The 19,845-nt window shown below is 37.1% G+C and overlaps 1 protein-coding gene across 1 annotated transcript; it reads right to left on the reverse strand.

Annotated features, from left to right (window-relative positions):
* Positions 1 to 7,582: 7,582 nt before the first annotated feature.
* Positions 7,583 to 8,101, reverse strand: LOC141632750 (peptidyl-prolyl cis-trans isomerase FKBP62-like). The gene has a single exon (XM_074445265.1). It carries the CDS (start codon positions 8,099 to 8,101, stop codon positions 7,583 to 7,585), a length of 519 nt encoding a protein of 172 aa, XP_074301366.1.
* Between the last annotated feature and the right edge of the window lie 11,744 nt (positions 8,102 to 19,845).

Consider the following 19,845-nt stretch of genomic DNA (forward strand, 5'->3'; position numbering starts at 1 on the left):
CGACCTCTCCCCTGCTGTGTTTGGTCAATTTGCGGACTTAAGGGAGTTCTCTACCCCCTTTTATCTTCCGTAAAATTCATATATTTCTTCTGATTTTCTCATTTATGCACAATTTTACCGCTTCAAAATTGTTTTCTCGATCTTATGCGTGGTATTTTTCTCTCTTTTCGTGCACTTATGGTAGCATCATAGCTATCGAAACCTCCTAGCTCACGCTGGTTTGGGGAGGTTTCCTTTGCGCTTAAAGTCTTGTGAGTTCCTAATTTCTTTACTTCATGTCATATTTATTTATTTCTCGCAAATTCCCATTTCTCTTTTCTTCATTATATGATTTTGCACAATGGGGACATTGTGCGATTTAGTTTGGGAAAGGGTTTTGCGTCGCATATCATTTGCTTGCATTCACGTTTACATTTTGTCTTGCATTGTTGTTTATTTCTTCATATACATCAAAAATCAAAAAAAAAAAATTGATAAATTTCAAAAAAAAAAATTCCCATAAAATGCATGTTTATTTTAGCATATAGGTCGAGTCGGAACGGTAGTATTTCTATGATGATTTTGCATCTGCGCCTGTTTTGCCTGAGCCTTTGCTAGATTAACATGTTATTAGTATAATCGTTTATGCATATCTACGAGTTTTCGTTAATTTATTTGCTGGACTTGAGACCTGACTTAGAAAATTGGCAAACTACATCATAATTCTGAGATTTAGAGCCTATAACTGGTGACATCTATGACCGGTTTATTTAGGAATGTGAGTAGTACTCCTTATGAGACATGTTTCCTTAATTTGCATAAATATGAATTTGAGCTACTTAATACCTGTATGCATTCGGTTTGTGGTTTGTTGACACATGTGGTAGAGGTTTTCCTTTATTCATTATGCCCATAAGCTCCACACTGCCAAAAATAGCTTTTTTTGTCCCGTTAACCACATCCTACATATAGCTTGCCCTTGTCAAGCTAGTAGTTTACGTTTTTGGGATTGTTACTTCGTTTTTGGTGATATTTGCTCGATTGAGATGTTGTTTGGAAAATGAAAAAGGAAAGAAAGAAACAAAAGAAAAAAAAAAGAGAGAAAAAGACTCGAAAAAAAAAAAGAGTTATGTACTGTTCAAGGCAGTCGATCGACTGACCAATTGGGTCGATCGACTGAAGATCCGAGAAAAAAGTCAATTCGCATAATTTAATCCTTATCTTTTGGCGATTTTTGCTCCCATGTTTCATTTATATTTTATGGGGAGTGTATTGATTTAATATTTTGGAGACTGTGAGTTTTGTGCTTGCTATAGCACCGTTTCGTTTGATTATGAGCAAGAAGTTGGATGTTGCCACTTGGTTCCGTTTTGGTACTAGCTTGATCACCTGTACCTCCACTTTACCATAAAATGTTTTGCCTTTTCTTACCCATACCTCACATATCCCATATACACCTCGGCATGTGTCATTGGTCATCTGTTTGGTTGGAATGCATATGTACGGTCATAGAGATCATTTTCATATTCTATTGCTGGCATGTTTTCATAGGTCGTAGTTAGGTGAGAGTCACTACAAAATTAATTCTTTCTATCTTACATATATTCACCTGTACTTATTGAGTGATTTGAGCGGCCCGTGAGAGTCCAATTTGATAAGTCTATACAATTGCGATTCAAAGATATCTTTAACGACTACATAACTCGTTTGCATGATTCACATTACTAATTGATTGTTGGTTGTGCATTAAATTGGTTTAGGCTTAACAGTTTGCATTTCGCTCTGAGATTGAACTCGTTCCATTAGGTCGTTAGATCGAGTCTAGTTCTTGCTTGGGGACAAGCAAGGGTTTGGTTTGGGGAAGTTTGATGCGTGTCTTTTATATGATGTTTTACATCCCATTCTACACGCATTTCAGAGCTCATTCTTGTAGTTTATGCTGCATTTCTCCCTATTTCCGTCTACTTTCGTATTTTGTACATTATTGCAGAAATGTGAAGAATCCAGCGGAAATCGAGCTAAATCCGTCCCCAAGTATCCTACATTGCATTTGACGTGAAGTATTCACCCGAGGAACGAGCTTGGTGCGCAATTCAAGGTCCAAAAGACAAGTCCACGAGTTTTAAGAAGTCAAGTAGCGACTCAAGCGATCGATCGACCATCACCCTCGGTCGATCGACCAATGTTCGGTTCCGAGAAGCTACTCAGTATAGTGAGGACCATTCGATCGACCACCTACCTTAGTCGATCGACCACACTCTTTGCCCAGGACGTGAATTAAAAGACCGAGGAACTTGAAGCCCGTTAAGTTTAGGTTTTGGAATAATTGTTACGTGAACTTTCTATATAACGTAACTGAGAATACCTAGTTTAGCATCAAGTCTATTATTCAGTTTTTCATCCAAGTTTTACCTAAGTTTTATTCAGTAAGTTTCCGCATACGGATCTTGAAAGATAATTAGGGTTTGGGATTGTTGAGCATTGGATTTTCGGTCCTTAATAACTAATCTTTCCTCTGCAATTCGGTATTCTTCTGCCCTAATTTTAGTTCATCTTTATTTTATCAATAGTTTAGAATTGCTAGCTAGTTTCCCGCAACCAATTTCATTGTTTATGTTAATTGCTTTCTTTACCGTTTTAAGCATGAATTCAGTAGCTAATTTCATCGTCAATGTTATTGTTTTCACCCTTAGCATGAGTAGCTAAATAGTTTGTGCTAGGATGTAGGCGAATTGTAGCATAGGCGGCATTAGATTAGACACGGCCTGAACCCGCGTGTTGGTCGATCGACCACCTTACCCGGTCGATCGACTGACCTCGTGAGCTTATTTCGTTTTAATTGATTTTAATTGTTGTATTTAACGAATCGAATGCATGCGACCAGTTAGATACTCTTTTATGACTGACCCAATAGATCGAAAGATAGGGTAAGTTGTTAGACCATCAATTGAATCGAGTAAACTGTGCTAAGATCGAAAGATAGGTATAGTTTAGACCGTTAGTCACTTTTCGGAACGAAAGTTAGTATTAGTGATATTAGGGACCTATAGCGAGATCGAAAGATGCTATTTGTTAAGAGTGGACCGAGAGGACCTCTTTATTTCCCGCCTCACCAGTGTTGACTCAGACCGACTTAGTTTGCTGCCGCCGAAGCTATAATGAACCGATCATCCTAGTACCCCTTTCTTTATCTGTTAAACCGTCTTTTTAGTTTATTATCTTTATCTGTTCTTAGCTATAGATCATTTCAACTCAACCCCCACAATTGTTACCTTAGACTGAATATAAATCAACTAGAATTTACATCTGCCTCCTTGTGGTTCGACCCTGTTACCACTAGCCTAGGTTAGTCTTAATAGGAATTATAAATTTTATCTTTGGTACTCACAACGACGGGTATCACTACCAATCAAGAAACATAACAAAAACCCCCAATCCCAAAATTAGGGTTTAACGAAACTTAACGAAATACTATAAAATTGGTATGTAGATCTTACCCTCGACACAAGGATTACAAAGGTATAAAGAACGATGGAATCCGACCTCTCGAGCTCCGGGATTTGTCAGTAACACGGAAGAATGCGAATAACGTAACTTGAATCTCTTTTCAATGTGATTAGGTTTGTAAAAGTGTTTTGTAAAGATGACGGAAAGATTTATATATATTAATCCGTGTTATTAACAAAACCCGACAAAACATCACCCGTAAACCGGCTACTCGATCGAGTAACTGACATACTCGATCGAGTGTCGGCTACTTTATCGAGTACCTAAGGCTACTCGATAGAGTACCCTACAGGTCAGAAACTATTTTAAAAAAATGCAAAACACCCTTACTCGACAGAGTAAGGCCTACTCGATAGAGTACCCAGAGACTCATAAAACCGTAGTATTACAAGTTCCGACCGCCGAGGATCCTATCACTTTATATTGTGATAACAGTGAGGCAATTTTTCAAGCAAAAGAGCCTAAGTCTAGTAATAAGTCTAGACACGTACTTAGAAAATTTCAGGTAATTATAGATTTAATTGAAAGGAAGGAAATTAAAGTTTGTAAGGTTCGGACATCTGACAACATCGCTGATCCTTTAACCAAATCATTGTCTCAAGCTAAACATGATAGTCATGTAGTTTCTATAGGATTAAGACGAATGCCAGAATTGTTGTAAATTATGCGATATGTAATAATTAAGATATTGTATTTATTATTTCATATATGATAATTACATTTGTCGTTGTATTCAGTTTTTATATCTGAATTTAAATACTTTGTTTTGTCCAAATAGGTTGTATTGACAATGTCGAACCCTTTTAAAGTGAAATGGATTAACATTGTATTTTGTCCCTAGTTACTTAATGAGGTGACGTCTCAGAGTGACTAGATTGTAAGGCGATTGATGACAAGTTCGGTTGTCATTTGGTCATATTGGTGGCTGGTCAATTACATAGGCAGATTGTGAGAAGACTTGTCGGATAGTGTCCGTTTATAGAGTCCTTTTGTTGCTGGATCGTGGCAAGGATTTCTATTTATTCCTTCGAGTCAATTCTTTAGACTGACGACTATTTGTCTGAGTTGGTACGGTTTTTTGGTGATTTTGATTTTTGCTCTAGGTCGTGCCGTAAAAGGAGGCTAATAGGCATCTACTGGGTCATTGTGATCTGTATCGAACAAAGAAAATACGTCAACAGGATTTTCCATCCGTGTCATATTTTATCTCAAGGCCACTCGAGGAGAGGTGACTGGAAATGCGTGGCTACGCTCGGATGAGATCTATAGTAGATTATCCGGTCAGACATTCATTCTCCGGATCGAGGAAACCACTTTATGATATGATCACGTGCAAGAACGACCTAAAAGACATCTTGCATTGAGTGCGAGATATTATTGGACAAGAGAATTGGTAACGCACACTTGTGTCGGACAAGTGGGAGATTGTTGGAGTGAGTGTCCTCCTCAATAGTGCGTCTACATAATAAATCTCGTATAAGGAATATCAGGGATTTATTTTATATATTTGTCAGTTGATCAACGTTTATCGGTAACGCTCGACTGACTAGAGTTTGATGTTACTGTCGTGTGATGGCGGTGATCAACTGATCCCTTTAGGTCACACCTATAGGATGACGCCCAAATGGAAAAAAAATTAATTATTTGTATGAGATACAATATAATTAATTTCTTGTATTAAGTCAAGTGAATGTATTTTTTGATGATGAGTTACGAACTTGGGCCAAGGGGATTTATTAATTAGTTATATGATAATTAATTAATAAATATTAATTAGAATTTATTAATTAATAGTTAATTAATTATTTTTATACGGTATGTGTGTATATTGTGAGGCGGAGGTAATTAGCTATTAATATTTACAAAAAATTATAAAATTAGCTAATAAGGGTTCATAAGACACATTTTATATTGATAAAATGGTCTAATAATTTCTTAATAGTTAAGAGGTCATTAATTGTTAATTTGTATTATTTAAGTGTTAAATAATCAAATTAATATTTAATCATATAAGATAATTAAATATAAGACTTATAAGCATTTGTGGGACAAATGTCGAAAATCAAAATGGACCAAAATAATAGTTGTGGGTTGACACTTGTATAAGATAAGTGTTATTACATGTGGCATAACCCACTAAGAAACGTTTAACTCATTTCTTTACATTTCCTTCTCTATAAATACCTCACTATTTACACTCATTTGATGATCTTTTTTAGACCAAAAATCCTCCAAATAAGTCCCTTGGTCATGCATTTTTAAGAGAAAAGAAAGAAAAAAAAAATCTTATTTTCTTCATATTTTCTCATCAAAACTTGATCAAATTGTTGATCATCATCAAAATAATTCACAAAACTATAATATACATAAACTAATATTATTAGTGTAATAATATTATATAGTATACAAGGTTATCCTACTAATTATCTAGTTAGTAATTATTAGGATTTTTGAGTTTAATCTTGGGTGCAACCATAGGAGATCACCTAGTTTGGTGATTAAGGTTCTAGGAGGATCATCCATCATCATATTAGCTCAAGAACTACAATAGGAAGGAGTCCTATTGTGGTGCCCTTATTACCATCTTTACCAATGTGAGGATATTTTCTTCTTTTCTCTTAATTATGGTAATTAGATTGCATGCATTTAGATTTTAGACCATCACATAAAATTAACAAGTAATTTTATTATTACTAAGATGGTCTTAGATGGTCTAAACTACTAACAATTATACTAACCATATTCGAGTGAATAATGTGTAAATTCCCCAAATCTACAATACATTAGCTTCTCTATTATCAAAAGATTTCAAGAACTAGAGATATCTTGCCTTTTGTGAATAGCAAAATAAGCAAAAATTTGTTCCCTACATCCAATCCCAAAACTTTATCAAAAGAAATAGGTTGAGTAATTTAAAGTTTTTTTTAGACAAGTGTGTACTATTTTATATAAACCATTAAAAAAGGAGATTACATACTATACGATTACAACCAAGCAGAACAAAACTAATTACCATACAAATATAGGGGAATAAGATACCCCTAAACTACTAGAAACGGAAGTAACGGGGCTAAAATTACAAGCGGAAGTAACTGAAGTAGAAAGACGACATTTCTTAAAAGGTGGATGATAATAGTCCTCGAACTGGAGCAAGTCAACCTCCTTTCTTTTTGCACATTCGATTGTTTCCGTGTACCTGCAAAAAAACAAAGGTAATTTGTCGACACAACCCAACGATCTCTTCCTTGAATTGGCAGCATACCTAACCATATGACTTCGGTGAATGGAATGCTCCTTGTGAAAACACTTCCTGCTCAAGTTCTCCTTGATTGCAACAAATTGAAACTGAACCGCGGATACCTTACTAACCACAGATGAATCACACGAAAGTCTTTTCTTCTTGGCAATATGTGAAACAGCCTCGTCATGACCAAACTCATCACTCTCACTCTCACACCCCAAATGTGAATGCTAAAGGCGCACTTCATGTGAAAGATTAGGAATGGGAACTGCTGCTTCCCTTGAATTTTCTTCATGAGGAGTTAACGTCGAAATAAAATTTGTAGAGATGAGGGGACGAACCCTCAAAGATGACAAAGATCTTGGATGGTAAAACTGGAGATTCTTCCCGAGTAATAAATTCTCATAGTCTTGGGACGACAAACACAAAACGATTTTAGGATATTTTTTGTTGGAGAAGGAGTATTTTGCATGTCTTAGAGGTATAAGTGTTGGAGAGATTATCGTCATTCTTAGCAGACAAAGCGGAAGCAGCCTCATTAAGAAGGCTATCTGAGTTCAGACTAATGAGAGGATCAGTGGCAGCAAATACAATATCAGAATCCATAATAATGTCACAACAAGGCGCATCAGGGTGTTCAGAATCAATAATAAAAGCGGAAGTAGATATAACGTCAGCATGAGAAGGAGAAACATGATCTATAACCAAATGAGTTGAACTACAAGACGCTTCATCCAAATCAACACGGATTGGAAACTTATCAACCATATCATTATCTATCAAAGGTTTCTTACCTTTCATATCAGAACCCAAAGGACGATTAAAAGGATAGGCGACGCGTTTTCCATTAACATTTTAAATTAAAAGATCAGCCACATAATGGAGTTCTCGATTAACATCTTTGTTTTGTGGGTCAAATTTCAGAGCATGTTCAAAGTCATTAAGAGCCTTGTCCAGAAGATTCAGATGCTTAAACGCCAGGCCTCTGCGATAAAGGGCCTTATCATTACTCGGATCAAAAGATAAGACGAAAGTACAGTAACAACAAGCTTGATTATATTGGGAAAGCTTCAACTCGCAACCTGCTAAATTAAGGACAAGGGAGAGGCAGAGGGAAGTGGCTACGGGCTGGTCATGCACGGGTGGAAGGCCTAGGAATAATACGACTTTAAGGGCTCGAGTGTAGTGACGAGCGGCTAAAATGAAATTCCCTTCCCTGTAGAGTGAGTTTCCCCTGTCTTTCGCCAAATGGATATTGGAGATGGAAGGAACCCCCAACTCCATAACCAACCTCGCAAGATCATCATCATCGACACCAGTATCATCCACAACAAACAAATCACAAAGATTGAAAAGAAAAAATTGATACTCCATCAACAAACCCCGGGTTATATAGACAACAACTATCACCCAGGAAAAATCCGATAAAACGCACAACCAAAGATGAAACCAGAGACGAAGCTAGTAACTGTTGACTAAACGAAGAACAAAGTAGGAAAAACAGAGAAAACCTGAGAGAGATAAAAAAGCATGGGAAATTTAAATTGGATCAGCCTCTAGACGGTCATCATCTCAAAGGTGGAGCGAACAAACAGACCTTTCTGGCGGAGTGAATAAACAAGACCAAGAGGCAATTAGGCGGTGATGTGGTGAGGCGTTTGATGGAAATTTTAAGAATTTAGGAAAGGTAGAGAGAAGGGAGAGGATTTTCTCTCTCTACCTTTACCAAACTCTCCTTCGTGTGAGTAATTTAAAGTTCGTCTCTAAAATAGTTTAAAAACAATTTGGGCTCATATTGAATTGAAATATGTCAAATTTTTCGTTGGCCCTTTAACTACTTCGGCTTTCTTGATGTGGCAATTCTATAGCTCTTACATTCTAGGGCCATTGCCACTCTATTAACTTTGTATTTTTTGTTAGCTTCCTCATTTGGGGTCCTTTTCCTTGTTATTCGATTATACAAGCCAATATATGATTGGACTCCTGGGTTCGGAATCAACCCACTCCCCCATTTCCAAAGACTTCCACAAGATTCCTAGTGCCTTTAATGGTTCTGTATAAAATTTTTTTGCAACTACTAATAAAGGTCTGTGTTTCAATAACACTACTAAATATGCACAAGTCATTTTCAATGAATAATCAACTAAAAACATAATTATTTCTGGCTCCTAGATCATCTTCATTAACACGATAAGATACTTTAAAAAACAATATACTACTAAGCTATAACTCACCCATTATAGGTCCCTAACCGACCTCGGAAAGATAATTGCACCACTTCGAATATTGTACATCTTTTCAGATTCAAGAATTATGTGCTTAACCTTAAAGAGAAAAAATTACGAAAACCCCATGAAACCACCCTGACATTGGAGTTCAGAACAGCAATGCAGATTATAATAAAATACAAAGAGCATATGAGCCAGCAGTAAGCTTGTTTAAAAGTAAAAGGGCGATAACTATAGCAAAATTATAGCACAACTGAACAAAAAGACAGCGTTGTGGAACTAGGTAAATCAAAATCTACCACATGACGTTGGACGATAGTTGGTTATATTATACCTTCCAGAGAAGCCAGAGAACGCAGCAGGAGCGTGTAGTATGGGGGCATGCGAAAATGATACTTCAGGGCCACAGACAAGATTTTTCCAAGGACCTTCATCCAAACATAGAAAACAGGAGTGAGAAACACCGACAGATGAAAATAATGAGGCCACAATTTAGAAACTTGCAAATTTTAATATTTTTGAAGTTCAGTAGCAAGAAATACCTAACATACAAAACATATCGAAGCAACCGCATTTATGAGTTATAAAGCCTCATTGAAAAAGGTCCTAACAAGTTGGTGGTAACTAGTCCTGATCAGACGTCCTTAGAAGGGAAAATAATTTCAAGCGATGAGAGAGAATAGCGGGAGCCGAGAGGAGCAAAATGTCCTTGAAAGAATTATTAATCCATAAGGATAGATCAATGTTATACACTTATACTCTAAAAATAGGTGAAAGGTACATTGAGCCAAAACTTACTGTATGTATTAGGAATGGTGCCCACACTCTAGTGCCATCTATATCGTGTGTGAACCTTCCAGAATATTATCCCTACACTGTCTAACGAGAGAAAGGATGTTAGAAATTGTATATGCTCGAACAGGAATTGACAATAACACCGCACCAAATCGACTGCGTTTTCTTAATAGAATAATTTGACCCTTATTAGTGCCTGGGTGAAACCAAATTTCCTATTGAGATAAGACGGTGCCATCTGATTTTAGGCACAAAAATCAGAGACGTAATATAGAAATATTTTGTGTAGAATGTTATATCGTTCTTTTGATGCAGTAGAAGATTATGTTTCTCTGTAACCTTTTCTTCTCATCGTTTATCTATTTATATAGAAAGGATCTGCGAAAATAAGGAAACATGGAGATGTATTTCTGAAGGGGTGCAGCTCTTCAGAAATTCTGATACCCCGTCATAGTTATTCGAACGAAAACTATTCTGCAATCCCGTAAATAATTATACGAGCGTACACTCCGTACTTCCCGAACTCGCATTATATTATTTAGAAATTACCCATCAATGAACCGACCTTAATTACGCCAAATGAACCGGTAATTACTCTTAAATCACCAATATTCCTCCCCCATTTAAGCGTAACTAGTTTTCTTGCCAGTGCGTTGCACGGATATTAAAATAATGTGTGATAAATTTTTCTCAATAAAATGGATAGACATATAGTACATCGTTCATGTCTAAGATTTTATGTATGCCGCATGACCAACAAATAATTCCCGTTAACATAATATTGACATAAGAATAAAAGAGTGTTTAATTAATAAAATACTTTTTTTTAAGAAAAATAAGTCAATATAAAGTTTATATATATGATACTTAGACCGATAGTTTTTAGAATTTATTCATTAATACATGTTTATTTTTCAATTGGTCAAAGAAAAACAATAATATCTACTCTTTAATCTGCATAATCAACTCAATGATGCAACAAATCTCTTTCTTTCGAATAACAACCATAATTTAATCATTGCTGGATCAAATTGTAATTATGTAAAAACATTTAAAGGTAGTTAGAATGTTATATCTCCGGGTCAAATTATAGAAGTACGTTTGAATGTGAACTAAATTCCGACGCAATACTACATGGCTAGGGCTTCTTATAACACCCCCCCCCCCCCCACCCCCCTTTATAGCAATATTCTAGGCCCCCATTTTCTCATTTGAAACAAAATTTTTCACGCACACCCCTATTTTTCTTCCCTATTCACACATATGATACCTGGACTGATAGTTTTTAGAATTTGTTCATTAATATCTGTTTGTTTTTTAACTGGTCAAGGAAAACAATAATATCTACTTTGCATAATCAACTCAATGATGCAATAAATCTCCTTCTTTAGAATAACAACCATAATTTAATCATTGTTGGGTCAAATGGTAGTTACGTAAAAATATTTACAGGTAGTTAAATGTTATATCTCCCGGTCAAACTATAGACGTACCTTTGAATATGAACCAAATTCCAACGCAATACTATATGGCTGGGGCTGCTTATGACACCCCCTATAATAATAGTCTTGCCCCTCATCTTCTCATTTGAAACAAAATCCTTCACGCAGACCCCTATTTTTCTTCCCTATTCACACACATGATCTAAAACAATCTCATCCCTTGAAAGATCGCATTGTCTTCGAAACTTCTCTCAAATTTATCCATCCAGGTTTATCAGTATGATCTTTTGAGATTTCTTGTTATTATTCATGTTATCTATATGTTTTAACGCAAGCGATATTTTGCTGATAAATAACCTTATTTATTATCACTATCCTCATTAAACTCATCACCCTCTCCAAATGCACCCTCCCTCCACCACACTAATTTAACCGCGAAATAAAACATCAGCCACAGTGATTAGTTCTTACTACTTGAAACAACCTCTAATCCACTACCACTATCACTACCTTTCTGCCACGTTTTACATCGAAGAAGTCATAAATCACATTCACCTCCATAAAACACCAATCTTTACACCAGATGATATGGATCCTCATCTCCCTTATCGAAGACAATTAATTTCTCCTTCAACAAAGAAAAGTTTAAGAAGCAATCTTCCCTCTTATCTCTCTCCCTTTCCCTTCCTAGTCTTTTTCTCGTCCCCTCCCCTACCTCCATTTCAGATACTCAAACAAAGTGTTTGGGTACTATGTTTATAAACTGAATAAGTTTGAATATTATATATATATATATATACACGAACTTTGCTATTTAATTCATTTTGCATAAATAAATCTTACTACCTCCATCTCATTTTTATTGTCCTTTTTTCTTGAAATTTTATTATCTCATAATTATTATCCCCTTTCTAGGTCTATTAAGGAAAAACTTTAGTCAACCAACTCATCGCAATCAACCTCATTCCCACTCGAAACAACCTTTACCCACTACTTAATCCCTTCGGTTCACACATAAAACAGTCTAAAATGCAATGCTTTAATCTCTCTCTTGAAAAGTCCATCTAACTAACAGAAAACTAACCGTACTTTACGAACTTCATCAGTTTTACATCCCGTAAAGTTTAAGTTGAACATGACAAAAAAAATGCAGAAACTTAGGTTTTGTTTGATAACGACAGAATGAACATTTTTTTAAGCATTTTGAGAGTTTTTACACTATTTAAATAACAAATGTGCTATTTTGAGTGTTGGTCATCGTCATATTGAAATAGTAGATTGTGGTGTAATTTCCTGTTTTACATTATGATCTTTAATTAGTATATTGTAAGAAAATAAAAATTGAGTTTTTTTATCTTCGAGGAAATTAAAGATCAAACTTTATCTTTATCATATTTATAATTAATATTCTTCACGTAAAATATATAAATTTAAGCAAGTTCAAATAAGTTAGCTAAAAGTTATAATCACAAATTGTACGAAGCAGTATAATCATTTTTTTTATGAATATAAAATAAATGTCATAAACTTCATGAGAATATTAAGGCGGTAGAGAACTATAGAAGAGTTGGCAAGTACGTGATCCCCTTTTAGGTTTAAATTTTTTCATTTTTTTTTATATTTTTGCCTAAAGGTGGTTAAAGCATCGTATCATGCATGACGAATATGTCTCACCCTTCCCCAATTCGTATCTCTCCCTAAATTATAGTGATGATGTGCTCAATTTACACATAAAAAAATATATAGCATCAACAATAATTAGTTTGCTCCATATAATTCAATAGTACCGTTTTTTATGCATCTAAATTTGTCAGAAGAAAAGCTTGAGAGAGACGGTCTTTACTATGTTAGGGAAAGACTACTCTTACCCTTTTATGTGTTTTTCATGACTTTTTTTAAATGTTGATCGTTGCTTGAATTGAATCTTAACCTTATAAATATTTCTATAATAAGTGTATCTAATTTACCTTCAAGTCTCATTCAAATCTATTGATACGTGCAATTTATATAGTCCTTTTTGGCCACTTAATGCACGCGTTTCTATGTCAATCTGCTGTGTTGTATTGCAAAATGCCCCGAATAGGCTACTTTGATTTGGTTTGTCTTAATTGCAGGAACGGACCTGAAAGTAGTGGAACCGTACCTTTTTCTAGTCCTTTAGCATGCAATTATGGAGATGGAAGGTTTTGAGCAGAAATGTTATGCCTCGGGAAGCGTGAATGAGTCTCGAAAGCTGACCAAGTGAAGAACATGAGCTGTTTCAGTAGCTGAGCACTCGATCGAAGACTTTTCCTAGTCTACTGTTCGATCGAGTGGTTTCGGTGGTCCAAGATGGTCGATCGAGTTCCTGCTGAGCTTGATCGAAGTTGGCTGATTTGAAGGTCCTCGATCGAAGGCTGTTTCTGTTCGATCGAAGGATTTGGCTAGAGATTTGCTCGATCGAGTGGAATGGAATGCCTCAATCGAGAGGTTTGCTGTTTACACGGGATTTTATTTTGTGATTATCCTTAGTTAATAGTTTAGTTTATTTAATAAATATCTTCCTTATATAAGGGAAGAAGTAATTAGGTTATGATTATATTTTAACCACTTTTTAATCCTAAAAACTTTAAGCAGACATTTTTTTCTTCCTTTGCAACGTAACTTGTTCTTATTGCCAGATTCGCTTCTTTGTAATCTCTCTTCACTCTTTACACTTAATTTAATTCTTCTTTGCATTCTCTTAATCTTTTGCTCTTAATTCCTGTCTTAGTTATTGTTATTGCTGGTTTATGTTATTTCCTATTTATCATATTATGTCTCTTGTTAATTCATATATCGTTGTTGTTTATTCAATCAATATTATGAGTAGCTAAATCCCGCTATGTTAGGATTAGGGGAGCTATCATGGTAGTGAATAAATGAAGTTATGAATAGATTAGATGGTTGAATTTTGAGAACTGTTTTATGACAATATAATTGTAATCGTTTAGTTGAGTGCACTCTTCTAAATTAGTTAATTTGGTTAAGTTCAGACCTAGATCGAGAGATTGGAATGAATAGACCTGTTATGAACAGTAAGACTACACTAATGAGGGCGAGAGTTAAGTTAGCTGTATCTTAGGGTAGAAAGTGGACCGAGAGGACCTTTCCTATACCCTTCTCACATTAGACGGTCTGAGCTATTTATGACTGATTTGGCTAATTACCATGGTGAACCGACTTCCTAACATTCCCCTCTTTATTTTATTACAACTTATTTATCTTTACGGTCTTTATTTCTCTTATTCTCTTTGCTTTAATCCTTTTAGTTTAGAAAACAATTTCAAATTACCCAATTGTTACCACGACAGACTTAGATAGCAGATAGATATAATAACCTCCCTGTGGAGATCGACCCTACTTCCACTGGCTTCTGTTAGTTGATTTAGATATTTATTTTTGGTACTAGACGACATGTATCAAATTTTGGCGCCATTGCCAGGGAAACAATTAGCCTGTTTATCTGTCTATTTTTCTTCTGTCTTAGTCTCAAGGGAATTTTAATTCCTTGAAGTTGTTCTTATTATTTTTCTTTCTTAGTTTTGTGTATGCCCAGGTCTAACAGGTCAGAATTAGTATCATCTGATCCTGAACTGGAGCGGACTCTTCGCTATAGACAAAGCTTACTGAGAAAGAATCATCAAAAGGAAGTCTTGAGTACTTTTGAACCCGATCTTGAACACTTTTTATTTGCAGAACACCAGTCTTTTGAAGAAGCTATTTTTGCAGCCAATTCTGTGAAGATGCCTAACATCGTGAGTCATTCTGAGCCTACAACTGCCTCTATCCCTAAAGGTTTCAACCTTGCAACAGAAGATGGTAGTACATTTGACATTCGGCCGTCTTATATCAATTTGGTCGAGAGAAATATGTACCATGGGGTAGCTGGTGAGGATCCGCGAAAGTACATGGAGGTTTTCACAGACTACTGTTCTACCATTCCCGCTACTAAGGGAGTGACACAGGATAAGATTAAGGAATTTCTATTTTCTTTCTCTCTGACTGATGGAGCCCGAGAGTGGCGCACTGATCTTGATATGACTGCAGCTGGGATTACCAACTGGAAGACCCTGGCTCTAGCCTTTTATAAAAGGTACTTTCCTCCGTAGAGAACTAATCAACTGAGAGGAAAGATTACAAGTTTCAAGCAAACTCCAAACGAGAACTTGTATGAGGCGTGGGGTCGGTTCAAGAAACTAGTGCCGTCAGTCCCTCATCACGGTTTCGATCAGTGGTTTTTGTGCAACCAATTTTATAATGGTTTGTATGACGATCACCGTGCTATTTTGGATGTTGCATCCAATGGTCGATTCCAGAAGAATATTGGCGATGACAAAGGTTGGGTAATCATAGAGGAGATGGCTACCCATTGTGCTGAATATGGGAATCCTAGAGGGGGAATTAGAACAGTTTCTTCTGTTGATAGTGCAGTTGTGGCTCAGCTGGAAGCCATGAATGCCAGGTTTGACAAGTTGGAGTTGTAGAACGCGGGGGATCAACAGACGGTCCACTTGTTGACAAGACAAGAGACCGTTTCATGTGAGAGATGTGGTAGTAATGATGGTCACACTGTTGTAGACTGTCTAGCTGAGAAGGAGCAGGTCTTTGCCTTTCAACAATACAGGCAAGGAGGCTCCTACTATAATAATAAGAATGGCATCCATCCTAACTTGAGATGGACAAGTCAAAATGTATTGAATCCTACACCTCCACCACAGCAGCAACAACCATATGTTCTACCTCATAAAGATCAACAAGGCTTTCAAAAGCCCCCATCTTTCCCACCGCCGCAACAAGGTGCCTCTTCTAGTAGCATAAGTGATGTGGCTGAGTTGAAGTCAATGATACAATCATTGACTATTCAATTGCAAAAGAGTCACCAACAAAAAGATGCATCTATTAAGTCACTTGAATCACAAATAGCTAAACTCGCCACTAATCAAGCTTCGAGGCAGCCGTGTCATTTACCGCCCTAACCTGACAAGAAACATCATGAGATGGTAAATTTAATCAATCTGAGGAGTGGTCTCTCCTATGAAGGACCTAAAATGCCATCTGAAAGTGATAAAACAGACCCAAAAATTGAAGTTGCTGTGAGTGAACAGTTGTTGTCTGATGAAAATTTGCTGAATCCGAGAAAAGTACTCGATCGACTAATCTCAGGAGGTCAATCGAGAGAAAAAGCTATGGAAATTACTTGATCGAATGGTTCTGATGTTCGATCGAGTACTGTTGAAATAGGAGCTTTCGATCGAGTTGGTAATAGTACTCGATCGTGTGAAATTGATGAAGAAGTTACTCGATCGAAGGAAAAGCATGCTCGATCGAGTAAAAACGATGCTGATCGTGTTGATTCTTTGGCAAAAAGAAATGAAGGACTAGCTATTCCCATTACGGTCCCATTCCCGAGGCGATTGCAGAACAGGAAGGCTAAACAACTGTTCGGTAAATTTGCTGATATTTTAAAGAGCCTTCATGTCAACGTTCCCTTCGCCGAATTGCTAACCCAGGTACCCTCTTATATGAAATTCATGAAAGAAATATTAACACGTAAGAGGCATATTAGTGATCATGAAACGGTGGCCTTGACTGAAGTGGGCACTGCCCTAATTTAAAATAAGTCTCCGCCTAAATTATCTGACCCGGATAGCTTTTCTATTCCATGCCATATAGGGACCCACTTAATTGATAATCCATTATGTGATCTGGGAGCTAGTATGAGCGTCCTACCGTTGTCTCTCGCCAAGAGACTCGGTTTGACTAAATTTCATTGTACTAACATGAATGTGCATATGGCCGACCGCACTTTATCACGACCCCTAGGTGTCTTAGAGGACATACCTGTAAAGATCGGGAAATTCTTTATTCCCGTTGACTTTGTAGTCTTAGACATCCCCGAAGATTCTTACACTCCTATCATTTTAGGACAACCATTCCTATTTACTGCTCGCGCAGTGATAGATGTCGGGGGAAAGACTCTTACTTTTCAGGTAGGTGATGAGGAGTTGATTTTCTTTCAGTCCAATATTCGTAGGGCCCCTATGGAGGTTCAACCTTGCAATGCACTACCCTCTAAAGACCCAGACACAGATTCTCCAAATGATAATATTGAGTCATGCGCTGCTATATTGACACCTCCGCCTCAGATTGAGAGCATTAGGGAGGACCATTCTGTTATTTCTATTGTTACAGGTATAAATAGAATGGACATTGGAGATTCCGTCGATAAATGTATAATGAAATTCAAACTCACTGATGGGAATGATGCCAAAGCAGATGCCAAAGAGAAAGGCTGGAACAAGGAAAAGAAGAAAGTGAAGGCGTAAGTGGATGCAAACTATTCTTCTTTAGTTAATTCCAGTTCATAAAGATCACGAAGCATGGTCCGTGATGCTGAAGGGACCTCCTCCAGTCAGAAGCCCTCATGTGGGCTGTTGAAGTGTTTCGAAAGATGGACGGGAAATGTCCCGTTGTAAAACCAATTTGTAATTTCAAGTTTTGTTAGATATTTTTAATTGCTTTTTAGACATTAACGTAGTTAGTTTTAAATAGCGTAGGACCGAATATAGACTACGTATTGTGAATTTGGTATTTTCGGGAAGTATTTTTCTGTGTTTTTATGCAGGTTTGGGGAAGATATGCTACATTGGGATGCGTGCTAAAAGAAAAGGCTTCGATCGAGTACTTATTGTACTCGAACGAGCAGAATGCCCAGGTAAAGCCTTCGATCGAGTAAACAAGAATACTCGATCGAAATGTCCAATTTGAGGGTTCTTCGATCGAGTTGTCCTGTACTCGATAGAGAAGAAATGAGGAGCTAAAGTCCTCGATCGAACAATCTGCTGTTTTCGATCGAGTAGAATCCAAGGAGGAGAATGAAGCTTTCGATCGAACACTTCCAACGCTTTCGATCGAACAGAATTATGAGGAGAGCTCTCGATCGAGTGGTTTCAAATCACTCGATCGAGTAACCTGCATTGTTAAAACACGAGGGAGTTTTCTACTTCCTTAATCTATTTTCATTTCTTCTTCTTCTTTCTTCCCTTTTCACGATAAAACTCAAAATAAACCCCAAATCCCTCATTTTCTTCCCCTAATTACCAATCCAATTACCCAAAATCACTCCTTGCAATCAATTAGATCATGATGTTATAGATATTCAGGCCATGTTGGCCATGTTTTGGTTAGCTAAGGACCAACGGACATGGAAGATTAATGGTTCCGAGTCCGTGACCTTACCTTTTCCCGACCTACCCCGTCTTTTACCCCTGACCACTGTGTCGGGTAGGTTACTTCCACCTCTACCTTCTTACCACCTTTCACTTGCTCCTTCTGCTTCTAAGAAGCGTAAGAGACCTGACACTAATGTCAGAGAGACCAGAGAGGGGTCCACACCTACCCAGATTGGGCAGACGTCCACGTCCACGCCCACGCCAACACCGACCCCTATCTCTACTCCTTCTTTTACTCAGCCGGTTCTGCCGACTAATTTTGTTGCTCCTAATCCTTTTGTGGCGCATGAGGTCATAGACCAAGGGCGTGGTCACGCTCTGATTTTGGATATGTGCAGTCGAGTGGCTCGTATAGAGCGGGACTAGGCGCTTGCCTTGTTCCCTCTATTCGAGTACCACATAAGGAGATGACGTCCCATTCCAGATGGCTGGCCACACCCTTCTTTCTACCGGTACCCTGCGGAGGGGTACCCACAGCCGGAGAGCGAGGCGGACACAACTGAGCAGGAGGAGAGAGCTAGAGCTGACGAGAGAAGGAGACGGGAGCAGGAGCGTGACCCCGACTACACGGTGGTCGACGAGGAGGAGGCTGACGAGTAGCTGCTGGTATACTCACTTCCCCAGTTTTCTGGCTGGTTTGGGGAAGTTCGTGTATATTGTATGTATTTATGCTTTTAATTATTTTTCATCTCCTTTTTTTTAATTATTTCATTTATTCATTTATTGGCTGTATTCTTCCCGTTCTCCATTTATACTGCTGGTGTATGCTGGAGGACAACGAGGGCGTTGTCCGTTTTGGTTTGGGGAGAGTATTGCATCCTTTGAGTCTGCATTTGCATCTGTTTTGTATTCACGTTTGTTTTCTGCTTGCATTGTTTTAATTTCAAAAAATATTTTGAAAAAATCACAAAACGGCATAAAATTTAAAAAAAAATTCAAAAAATTTCACGTTTATTTTTACATTTAGGTCGAGTCGGAACGGTAGATTTCTGTGATGATTTTGCACTATAATTTGTCATTTCACTTAAGACTTGCATCAAACTGTCATCTTATTAGCTTTGCCATGTGCATAATCTACGAGTTAATGTTGAAAATACAGCTGAACATATATACTTGACTTGATAAAATTGGCAAAGTACTTAAAATTTCTAAGTGTTAGAGCCTTATAACTGGTGTCATTTATGACCAGTTCAGGTAGGAATTGAGAGTAGTATACTCCTTGCATAGCATGTTTCATTATTTTGCACTTTAATGAAATTCAATTTCTTTTTCCTCGCATACATTCGGGTTTGTGGTTGGTGTCACATGCATGGAAGTGCTTACAATTTCCCTTTCTTTCATTTTCACCAAATTAGCTCCACTATTACCCAAACTTAGCCTTTTTGACCCTTAACTACACC

Source organism: Silene latifolia, chromosome Y (genome assembly GCF_048544455.1).
Source record: "Silene latifolia isolate original U9 population chromosome Y, ASM4854445v1, whole genome shotgun sequence".
Lineage (NCBI taxonomy): Eukaryota > Viridiplantae > Streptophyta > Magnoliopsida > Caryophyllales > Caryophyllaceae > Silene > Silene latifolia.

Bases quoted from the DNA above. Each gene is read 5' to 3' on its own strand.
- LOC141632750 (XM_074445265.1), bottom strand. From the start codon at position 8,101: ATGGAGTATCAATTTTTTCTTTTCAATCTTTGTGATTTGTTTGTTGTG.